The sequence below is a fragment of the Branchiostoma lanceolatum genome, chromosome 18 (assembly GCF_035083965.1).
Source record: "Branchiostoma lanceolatum isolate klBraLanc5 chromosome 18, klBraLanc5.hap2, whole genome shotgun sequence".
NCBI classification, from domain to species: Eukaryota; Metazoa; Chordata; class Leptocardii; order Amphioxiformes; family Branchiostomatidae; genus Branchiostoma; species Branchiostoma lanceolatum.
In genome coordinates, this window is record NC_089739.1 from 4,910,377 (window position 1) to 4,922,438 (window position 12,062).

The 12,062-nt window shown below is 42.4% G+C and overlaps 1 protein-coding gene across 1 annotated transcript in view; it reads right to left on the minus strand.

Moving 5' to 3' along the window:
* The window catches only part of LOC136424073 (glutamate receptor ionotropic, delta-2-like), a 46,167-nt gene that overhangs the window by 3,028 nt on the left and 31,077 nt on the right, over positions 1 to 12,062 (minus strand). Inside the window, exons 8-17 of the mRNA XM_066412493.1 lie at positions 11,428 to 11,550; positions 10,934 to 11,098; positions 8,789 to 8,905; positions 8,163 to 8,264; positions 6,377 to 6,568; positions 5,643 to 5,787; positions 2,268 to 2,447; positions 1,687 to 1,876; positions 1,136 to 1,248; positions 459 to 636 (exon numbers count right to left, since the gene is read on the minus strand). Coding sequence (XP_066268590.1) covers positions 459 to 636; positions 1,136 to 1,248; positions 1,687 to 1,876; positions 2,268 to 2,447; positions 5,643 to 5,787; positions 6,377 to 6,568; positions 8,163 to 8,264; positions 8,789 to 8,905; positions 10,934 to 11,098; positions 11,428 to 11,550 — 1,505 coding nt within the window. The remainder of the gene's footprint in view (positions 1 to 458; positions 637 to 1,135; positions 1,249 to 1,686; positions 1,877 to 2,267; positions 2,448 to 5,642; positions 5,788 to 6,376; positions 6,569 to 8,162; positions 8,265 to 8,788; positions 8,906 to 10,933; positions 11,099 to 11,427; positions 11,551 to 12,062) is intronic.

Here is a 12,062-nt window from a genome sequence, read left to right on the forward strand (position 1 = left end):
TTTTTGACTTAGCTTCAACACTGCGATTTCCAATAGCCTGCTCATTTGGGCTTCATACGCAAATGTGTCGCAGGTCGTAGGACCTTGAAGGAAAATTTTCACAAAGTCGCAAAGTTAGCGCACGTTTCGGCGATTTAAGCACTGTCCAGTGAGATAACAACTCTACAACGCTTTTATGAAATATCCTGATTATTAATATTACACAGTTTACAATCAACGTTCAACAGGAATGGTATCCCCGGTGTCGAATAACAATTTGATTTTCAGTCTACAACATGTGTTATCTTTGAGACTTTGTGACCAGCTTCAAGGTGAACATTTTGGGGGTATAGGTCACGCAAAGGAACCAATACATTACCATGTACATGTGTAATGTAGGCTAAGCTAATGCAATTAGTCTGCATGTTAATACATTTTTGTAAATTCAGTCCAAGACGATTTTTTTTAAAGAAATTTACCCGAAAGAGAAGTCCTCTCTGTAAGGTGACCCTTGCTGGAGAGCTATTCCATAACCCCTTTCGTAGAAGTGGCTCTCTGACGTCATCAGACTGCAGGTGGGGTCGTTGAGCGCGATGTGTTCGATAATGGCGACGTCCCACAGGAACGCGTAGTTTCCCTCTCGGACTTTTTCAAAACCTGATCATAGCAGGAATTAAAGAAAGAATGTTTTACTTTTGGGACCGCATCTGTAAACAGCGACACCTACAGCTGCAGTTCAAAATGAACCAGTCAGTATTGCCTCAAGGAAGGTGAAAGACGGTCACCGAAACGTAGGTTGAATAAAACGTTTGAAGAGTTTTTCCGTCAAGAAAGAAAGATATCTTTAATATGCGAAATATGCAATCATTTAAGCTTTACGTAAAAGGTTAATGCATTTCTCTGCATTCATTGTGTCGTCAGATGTTAGGTCGAAATATAATATGATATTGTTTTTGCATGAAAACAACAGGAGTCTAACAACGATTGCTCCTTATTTGATATAAATAGTTCATCCACACTTTAATTTTATAGACACTGATGTTGCAGCCAAGTCACACGTATCATGGCACAAACTTGTAGCCTTTAATAATTGATATGGATTGTCGTGATGACAAGAGTTTTAAGTTTTTATCTATATCTGTGTATCAGTGCTAACCTTCATCGGCCGTCTCCACAAACGTGGGCGGGTCGCTGCCGTTCATGAACCGCCACATCTTCTGGTAGACGTCGATGTCAGACGACTGCAACGTAGTCGTCAGGCTGGTGTCACTAAAGAAAAAAAATTCTAATTTCATTGATAACCTTCAAGGTCTTGTATTCATTCGCTTAACTATCAGAATGAAAAGATGCTGTCGGCTGAATTTTCAATGGACTTAACATCATATATTGTGTGTGAACGTTTACCTTGAGACATCAAAAGACCCAGGTTCCAAACACCTACCTAACCGTTCCGTACAGTATTCCTGTTTGCTATGCCTATTGGTCGATAGAATTGACCGGTGGCTCAGGCCGAGTGGCCATGAAAAAGTTAATACGACATGTTTGCCCAGCTAAAGCCAAAAGACCCATGTTTTATCCACCTAACCGTTCCGTACGGTAAGACCGTTTGCGACGCCAGTTGGTCTATAGACTTGATCAGCGTCTCCAATGTGTGACCGCAGAAAAAGCCAATACGACATGTTTGCCCAGTTTAGGTCAAGGACCTACCTGACCGTTCCGTACGGTAAGACCGTTTGGGATGCCAGTTGGTCGATAGACTTGATCGGTGTCTCCATCCGGGTGACCGTGAGGAAGGCTGCCAGGTTGGCGGTGTAGGTGGAGATGATGATGAGGCAGAACAGCCACCAGAAGCCGCTCAAGAGCCTGCAGGAAAAGGACTGTGGGCTCCAGTCCCAACCTGTGGGTTTGAGGTACGAGGTAGACCGTGCAGTTCGTATTCAAACCACTAGATGGCACAACGACACTGCTCTGCGAATACACGTAATGGCTTACGAGGGAGTATACAACTGTGCGTCGTATATAATCAATGATGAGTGGTCCGCAACATCAGCTTGTCTGCCTGGCGTTGCAATTTTTGATAAAAGTTAAGAATACGTAGTATGGATAATCGTATGAAATAAAACTTCTGGTTTTTGCATCTTTCGTTAGGGGTTAGCATGTGATTTAAGGAGAAGTTGTTTGGGTTTTGTCCCCCTAGCAGCTTACTCTAGAACTGCAGGGGAGTATGGTTACCGGGCTTGATATTCAGTAGGTTTTCTTTCGTTGTGTAAATAGAGTGGTCTACTCACCTTGCTGCACTAACGAACTGTAGATGAACCAGAAGCTGTCCTTGAGTTTGACTCCTGGCGTCTCGTTCCCATTCTCGCTGTACAGGAGGTGCGGTGTGATGCGGTCGAGCACGAACAGCACGGTCCCCACAGTAAACAGCGCCCCTACGATGCATCCCCACACGTACACACTGAACGGTCCTGCACAGAATCGGCAGAGGGCGCTCATGAGCAACAAATACTAGTAATTAAAGTGCCGTCCCCACAGTGAACAGCGCCCCCACGATGCACCCCCACACGTACACACTGAGCGGTCCTGCACAGAATCGGCAGGTGGCGCTCATGAGCAACAAATACTATTAATTAAAGTGCCGCCCCCACGGTGAACAGCGCCCCCCATAATGCACCCCACACGTAAACACTGAACGGTCCTGCACAGAATCGGCAGGGGGCGCTCATGAGCAACAAATAGTAGTAATTAAAGTGCCGCCCCCACAGTGAACAGCGCCCCCACGATGCACCCTCACACGTACACACTGAACGGTCCTGCACAGAATCGGCAGGGGGCGCTCATGAGCATCAAATACTAGTAACTAAAGTGCCGTCCCCACAGTGAACAGCGCCCCCACGATGCACCCCCACACGTACACACTGAGCGGTCCTGCACAGAATCGGCAGGGGGCGCTCATGAGCAACAAATACTAGTAATTAAAGTGACGTCCCCACGGTGAACAGCCCCACACGTACAGACTGAACGGTCTTGCAAAAATTCGACAGGGGGCGCTAATTGACACCAAAATAATTAAAGTGCCAACTGACAACAGTACCCTACAATACTCCCCACGTGTACACACTGAACAGTCCTGCACAGTATCGATAGGGGTACTCATGAGCAACAAAACAATTAAAGTGCCGTCCACAAAGTAAACTTCAGCCCCACGATACACTCTGTTGTGTCCAGAATCTCTCCTTATCCCAAAGTTGCTCTGAAGCACTTACGGGTTATCCAGAACATGTCGCGAGCAAGACGGCAGGTCCTGGATGTCCAGACTGTGCTTATGCGGAGCACATCCTGGATAAGCAAGGGTGTCTATCCAGAACGTGCTCATGTTTTAGGAGGCGGAGACTATCTTGCATGTGATTATCGCGGTCAGAAGGCCTTAAGACCACCATCTTTGCTTTCCCCGTGACCACATCTACACACTGAACAGTCCTCAAACTCGACAGGGGGCGCTTGTGAGCAATTCACCACGGGCACAGTCGTACGATCGTCGTGCAATCATAAATCAAGGGCATTTTTAAGAAAGTTGTGCGTGAATCGTATGAAATCCATCTGCCTTGTTACGGAAAAGTTTTCTAAGTTCCTTGTCGGCGGTTGTTTATCTCATTGCCCGCAAATTCCAAGATATCTAAATCGTGCGAGGAATGTGAAAGCGCCGTAACCATTCCATCGGCCGTTTTAAATCGTTCGAAATCATTGCCAGTAGTTTCGCCGTACTACCAGCGTAGTAATTGTAATGCCAGTGCCACTATATTGATAGCTAGCTTGGAGTTCAATCTCCTAGGAAGAAGATATAGAAGTGCTAGCGTACACAAATATAAATTCCACATGCATGTTATCGTAAGAAAATGACGTTCAACGAAAACCACAAAACTGAAGTACCTAAACGATGGAGATGTACAACAATACTTAAAAACTAACGATTTCATAAAAGGGTTCATCAATAGATAAATGTACATTGTCATTGGTTAAACAAGAGTTAGTTACTTACTTATCCTCTTCGTCCCTAAACTTAAAGTTAAACTATGTTTTGCCATATATGTTAACGAATTCGTGTTGGTGTGCGCGGCGTACTATCTTATGATAAGATGCTAGGCGTGAAGCGTGACAGAGATGAAATAAAGGCAAGCGATGACACAGATCTAAAGCGCACAGGTACAGTCACCATGTTCGTAATTTGGCAATTACTCAAATCATACGTGCACATTTTAAGAGAGAAAGCAAGAAAGAGCTTCAGTATGGTCATGACCCAAAGAAAGATTACCAAACTGAGCCTCTATATAGTTTTTTTAGTCTGTTGAATATTTATCATATCTAAAAAAAAATCCACTGACAGAGGCTCGCCATAAATGAATTTTGGCGTCACATAAGAAGCGGGCATTCTTGAAGATGTTTAAAACATACACTGCACAGGAGGTGGGATTTAACAATGAGGATTACTACCGGGTGAGTCTGATAATAGTTGTCGAAAACATTAAATGCAAAACCAAAAATATTAACAGACTTATCTGGCATTTTGCGCCATTGGTAAATTCCACTTAACGTGTAGTGATGATAACGAGTTATCTAGCTAGACCGTATCCACAGCCATGCATATTCTTAACCGTGCAGGTAAACAACATGTAACGAGCCTATCTAACTATGGGGAGTAACATGCAGTCAGTATTTCAGATTACATAGAATAATACGTTGGTGCTGCTGGTATTTTTGACCTATACTTGCCTCTAAAACATCATAGCTTCATACCTTTTACTCTATTCGGGTTTGCTGTTGAAATTGATTGGCGACCCACAAAAGACTTCTGCATAAAGGATCAGCATTTCGGTTGCATCGAAGGTTTCCATTGAATACATATTTTGTTGTGTTTGATGGCGCATGACAAACAAAACTACATATTCGACAATTTGTTTTTTTGAACAGAATTGGCATGTGTAACGTAACATCAAGGTCTAGCGCACTCGTAAATTTCCCATCTGGCAATTTCACGCTCCAAAACGCAGGAATAAAGTTGCATTTTCGTTTACATTAGTCATCTGAAATGGACGTGAGAAAGCGTGAAGAAATCCGTTTAAACTCCTTATCTCGAACAAATCTACAGTCTTCTCTCTTGAAACCAATTCCACGTAACATAGCTAGAGATATATATTCTTTCGATGGATTCGTACGTTTGAATGTACAGATAAGGTACCATTATAATCTCTACAACTCTGGGACTCCTGAAGGGCAAAGAAGAATGGTAAAATGCAGAAAAGACTGCAATGAAACTTGTTCAGAACGAAGCTGAAGAAAAGCATTATATTTTTTACCGTATTTTGATGCGATACTTATACAAACTCAAATCCTATTTTTGACATTGAACAGAGACGGGGGTTGACATAGGCTATCTGACACTAACGACCCGGTGCGGCAGTCACGTGCCTCTAACGTCACTTCCCGGAAGCAGTAGTAGACGGGTTCATTCGGATAGAGTGATAGAGTCGGGCAAGTCTTAATTATTGGTTGCGTAAAGTTCAGTATCTATTCATACGACTGTCGTATCATCACTAACTTTTGATTCTCTAACATCTTATTCCAGATAGGTTGTCATCTTTAAAGAAGTAGAGTCTTTTACATACCTAGAAAGCCAAGGACGTTGTTATTCTTGATTTCTGGTTTCTTGGTGAGAATGCCGAAGGACTGGTCCATGTAGCGCTTGGGGAAGTCCACAACAGTCTCCCTCTGAGTGGTGATCGTCATAGCCGAGATGGCAAGGTGTGCTTTCTGATATGCAACATGCGAAGAAAGGCCAAGAGAACACATAAGGAGCATTTGCTTAGCTCTCATAAATAACTGCAACATTCTAAGGTCACAGGTAACATTCACACAGAACCTTGAGCCCCAAACAGTAATGAAAAAAGTAATAAAGTTCTCGTTGACATTTCATGAATAACACGAAAAAGGGTCTATACTAAGGCAATGTTGGTTCAAGTATATATATGGATGATATCATCTGGGAACTCCAAAACAAAGGAGAGCGTGCGAAAAATATTTTGGCAAAAAGGTTGCCTTCATTATAATATCTAAGAGATCACAGGAGGGTTGCCAATGGAATGAATGAATGGCAAAACACACAGAGTATGGTATTCCAAAGAGTTCTTTAGTTTTGTTCATTGACTTTGGAGTTGGCTTTGACATTCTACGACATAAGTATCCGTTTTCCGATTTTTATGCAATTCAAGGCATATAAATTTTGCTCCTTCTTCACCTGATTTGGCCTTTTAGAATACGGCCAAACCCTTTTTTCCGTGGAAACGGACGAAAATTGACTAACGTCCGAAGAAAACGTACGTATGATAGAAGGTGAACCCACCATGTTGACTACGTCTCCAATCATGCCATTCCAACTCCCATCAGGCTTTGGGGCCCCGTACTTCCGGTCGGCGACCTCATAGATGTCGTAAGAGAACCCAAGCAGTTTGGAAAGTTCGTCCAGAAGGTCTATCGAGAAGCCGATGAACTTTGGGTTGTCTTCCTCTCCCGATTTAAACACGAACGGAATATCCTGGAAGAAGTAAACATCAACTTGAAAAATCGTATCAAGATAATGTTGTTTGAGGAAACATCGTTGTACTTTTTTACCGGCCAGCAAGTATCACAAACTCTCGCGAGAGTTTGGCATTGCAACGTCATCATTGAATACTGAGGCATATCAGTCACCTTTCTGGCAACAGTAGAAAAAACAGCACAACAACATGTATATGAAATAGCAATTACAACCTGACTGCAAAACGAGGAATAAACCTTGAGTAAGTATTGAGAAAATGGGTGGCAAATAGAGATGATCTAATGCATGGATTTTTGTCTAGAATTCGCTAAAGAGTGACTGATGTGTTATATTGGCGTATAACACTACCTGGATGTCTAACTTTCATTAGACTACCTGGATGTCTAACTTTCATCAACGGACTGATGTGTTATATCGCATAACAGCAAGTTGTGTTGAAAACAAAGGAGAAAGCATAATCACGAATGGGTATGGTAATATATATCTTACGGACAAAGACTTTTAGGGATATTTTTGGCATAAGACAACCCATTACTGAAATATTCTTGCCACAACAGGACATATGTGTTAGCTGTTGCGGAAAATTAGTCATAATTGAAACGAAGTCGAGAGAACCATGCATTGATTACAAGCCTTTACCTATTATGAAAAACGTGTATGACAGCACGTAGTGCACATTATAGCTAATTTGGAAAGTCGGCCTCGACAGCTGACATATGGAGTGAATGAGGCGATACATACATTCATTCAAATGGTAATAGTTACTGTCGAGTTCAGATGAGGACAGGCATACCGACAAAATGTTGCCTCATTCTTCATGACACCAATGGTTCGATTATGGTCATTTTTTTAATGGAATCGCAGATCTTATATCTCCTTGAAAACTTAAGGTTTTCGTGAGCTTCTTTTTCTCGTATTGTTGCGAATGTGCCGCTGATTTATCAACGTACCTCTGATTATGCATTTTTTCCACTGTCCTAAATACGCCGCAGACATACATGCATACATGCAGCAGAAAATTGAACACTAAAAATGAGATATCCTATTCTAGGACCTTTCTGGTACCTGTGACTTAACTTTCTGCCAGTGTCCCGACGTGCTCAGCATGTAAATATCTGGGTGGAAAGGCATACAAACAGCCACACTGATTCTTTCCTTTTTAACGGAGGTAAAAAGTTGAGAACCTCTTGTATTGTATGGGAAGCTAACTCAAGCTCTGCACTGTACCGACAGATTAGCCTCCTTCGCAGACTTCCTATAACGGCGGTCATTTATATCCATATATATGGATATAGACGGCGGTCGTCCCTCGGCTACACAACTCCCTCGGCTACACAACTCCCTTGGCTACACAACTCCCTTGCCGGCATTAGAGAACCTTGCCCCCCTCCCAATATATATAAACGCCGCTGTTATAGAAATCTGCGAAGGATCGTCCCTCGGCTACACAACTCCCTTTGCTGCACAACTCCCTTGCAGGCATTAGAGAACCTTGCCCCCCCCTCCCAATATATATACGCCGCCGTTATAGGAAGTCTGCGAAGGAGGCTACCGACAGATGTCCTATCGCAGTATCTGTCGTGCATCATACCTCAGTTGTCACCACCCGCAGGCGGACGTTCTGCAGGCCGACATCCTTCGGGTACGGCACTTGGAACATCTCTAGGTGGTTCACAGGGTCCCAGGTGCCGATCTAGGAAGACATGCAGATAAACATATCAGTAGTGCAATATCTTATCCAAAGTAACCAATTTTGCAGATTACTCATTTTGTATTTACACATTGTAAAGCACTTAAAATAAAATGGCAGTAGGCAATATGTAATACATCGAGGTCCAGTTAGCGATAATAGATAATACACGTTGTGATTATGTTGATTATAATACCATATTTTCATATTGTTATTTGTGTCATCGTTTCACCAGTCTAAACAGCGTCCTTCAGTATGTGAAAGAAAATTGGTTATAATATGGTCATGAAAGAAATCCATTGTGTTGATGCTATGCAATTTGTTCCTCAAATCAACTTCTTTAAACCCATTTTTCTACGACAGAAAAATTTTCAAGGGCTATGGAAAATTCAGTAGCCCTTTTTAACTCCGTCTATGATCGCTCTTCTATGAAATGAATGCTCAGCTTTTAAGAAAGATTTTTTTTCGTCATTTTCTACTACGCATGGATTAACCATGGCGGATCTAGAATGACGTCGGTGGCTTACCTGTTCCATAGTTGTCCCGTTAGTCGTGAACTTGACCTGTAGGATCTGGAACGCCACGTCAGCACGCGTCACCGACTCGTTTGACGAGCTTTCACCCAGGATCTTCCCTTTGTCGACCTGACGTCAAACACAGCAAAATCAAGTTATAAATGAGCCCCCCCAACGACCTGATGTAACTGTGTGGGTGTAGCCGCGAGTCATCACGAGTCATCAACTATGCTATACTTGCGCATAATCGCTTCCTGTTTGTCTACAACATCGGACCAGAACCAAACCTGTCTTCCAATTCTCCAAACGACCGATTACACCATTTCTGTCTTACACCCCGGCAGGCTGCCACTGTGTTTTTCGTTACATACTATAAAACAGCATTTTCCCCATTAGAGAAATGATGGATTATTGGTTTATTTTTGCAATCGTAGTATGCTCGTCGATCAGTCAGTTTATAAGAAAGTTAATCTTTATTGAAAATTAAGAAAAAACATAGTGCACAACATCACCACTCGCTCCAACTTTGGTAGAAAAATAGAAAATAACAATTCTATTGGGTATTGCCCTGCACCAATGCAAAACAAAAACAACTCGACTTTTTTGGATGAACTGCTCATTTCAATGGACAGTCAGGGCTTGTCTATTTTCTCTGACATCTTGTGTGAGGGAGTCAATATGTCAAACTCAGAATCCACTGTTTTCCTTCTGGGCCGAAACCTTTCTTAATATCCGAAGCTAGGGGTAATTTTCCTCTTGGGTGCATTTTCCATTCCTTACAACTCAAGAGTGACCTTTTGTCCACACACCACTTAAAAGTTTGTAATTCTGTTTTCTCGCCAGATTTCTGCTGCCCCTTTAGCCTCCGTTGCCAACATTTTCTATAAAGATCAAAATCTTTTAAACTTGAAAGGAAGGCAGAAGAATTATCTATTTTGATTTGAGGTAACAAAACCGGAGTTATGTTGATGAACCTTGCAAAAAGAGGTAGGCGGTAAAAAGCAGAAACTTACCTTCGTCGTTTCCTCGTTTCCAAAAGAAATGCAACATTAATTATAGGTGGATCTATAGAAGCTGTTCAATCTAAATCTTGATTGACCTGCAGCACGTTCACCTTCATTGAGGGACATCATTTTGTCTTTTGAAGCGTTCGTTTCAAGAATGACTTTAAGCAAAGAAATGCACTATTGTGGAATACGGTATTGTGAAATGTAATAGATTTTCGAACAAAGGATTTTACTATCAGTTTGGAAGATTTAAAAAAAAAACAAGAAGAGCTATCTGCCATTACCAGTTCTGCTGAAGTATGTGGGCCGTAATTGAACATGTCCTTTCTGCCCACAACTATCTACATACAAAATATCATAAAGATCTATCATCGGCTTCTCGAGTTATGCTGTCAACAAATAAAACAAACACAAATGGCTCAGCACCGAAAACATAACCATCTTTGCGAAATCTTCATTTGTAAACTCATGCTCAAAGACTTATTCAAAAGAACACACATATTTTTAACCTAGAAAGGTAGGAAGCAAAGTTTCAAGAAAAAAAAAGGGGAAAAGACGAGGCTTTGTTCAAAGAAAAGATAATAACACAATGCAGGGTGCCATGCAAAATGCACCGGTCTATTTTTACGTTGACATATCATTTTGCCGACAGGCATCAGCGATGCATTTTGCTCCCCTTAAAAGCCGTGATATTTAGCCCAGGTTATACATCTGACCATGTTACTTAGCTCTTTCCTCGTGAGCATGATTGGTTGAACATGAATGCACACCCTGCCGCCAGCGACATTTCACGCGGCTAAGAATGACTCTTTATGTGCACTTAACGTCGCTTCCATTAGCTTGGTTGGTTTTTAGCTAATGGCAGTATGTGTAATAAATATCTCCAGCCCTGCATATGTGATCAACAGATGTGAGGAGAATAACGAAACAACAACGTAACATGCTTTTTTGGAAAGATTAAACTAGATAATGGCTAGGAATGGTATTATTAAACAGGCTTGGCTTGACGACATTTTTTTACGGTTGGAGGGGGGCGAACTGGCCCGCAATGATGTTTTATAAATCAATTTTTCTTCGTCTTCTTCTTTATGTCTTTTAAAATTATCATCATCGCACATGACTGAGCATGCGCAGATCTTATGGTTATTACCTTGTGTAGACTTTCCAGGAATGCCGTCCCGTCATTCCATGGGACAGGTGCGCCCAGGTCACAGGTCAGTCCCGAAGGAGTTTTCCAACTCTCGCCTTTCCTCGCGAGAAGATCGAGAGATCGCGCGATCACATTCACAGCGTCGTACACATAGGCCGATCTGAGCTGAAATAGACATTTAGACATGCTTTTAGTACCGTGATTTCGACTTTTGGGTACACTCATAAACTAGTGATGTACGGCTACGATTTGTCTAACGTAATCAGGCTATAAGGTCACGTTGGGCATGCAACCATACTGCATCATAAGATACCCTACTCTACTCTACCCTACCCTACCCTACCCTACCCTACCCTACCCTACCCTACCCTACCCTACCCTACCCTACCCTACCCTACCCTACCCTACCCTACCCTACCCTACCCTACCCTACCCTACCCTACCCTAACCTACCCTAACCTACCCTACCCTAACCTACCCCTTCCTCCTCTTACCGGAGACTTGTGTTCCTCTGTTGTTTCCGAGGAGTAGTTCACCTCCTGTGGGCCCTCCCTGTGTATAACCGTCACGATGCCTCGCGTCACGTTCATACGCCTCAAATCATCGGTAGTCATCCCCTACCAAGGTAGAAATAGAAAAAAAAAGACATGATAACTACATGCATTGTGTTATCGTAGCATAGAACGAGATGTTGAAACCTTAATTTCCGATGCAGTACTCTAGAAACCCACTAAGGGGCAAATCATCAAAATTGACCTTCGTTTTCCCGACTCTTATCCACATTCCAAATATCATTTTGGATCGATCCACAGCTTCTCGCTTTTCCAGTTGATGTTCACAAACAGACACACAGACAACAAACGCTTAGAATATTCGTATCAAATTTATGATATCAAGGAGCTCGAGGCCATGCCTAGTACTTAGCGTCTATGCACACAGGCATGTCCGTGTCGCAAACAGTCGTCATTTTGAAACGGTCGATGCAGTGTAGCGTACCCGTCAGATACAATATTAATATCCGAGCGTATTATAACATTGGAGGGGAGCTAGATAATACCAAAACGTATGAACATTTTAAGAAATAAGTGCAAAAGTAAAAGCCTACATGTAATACTCAAACCCTAACCCC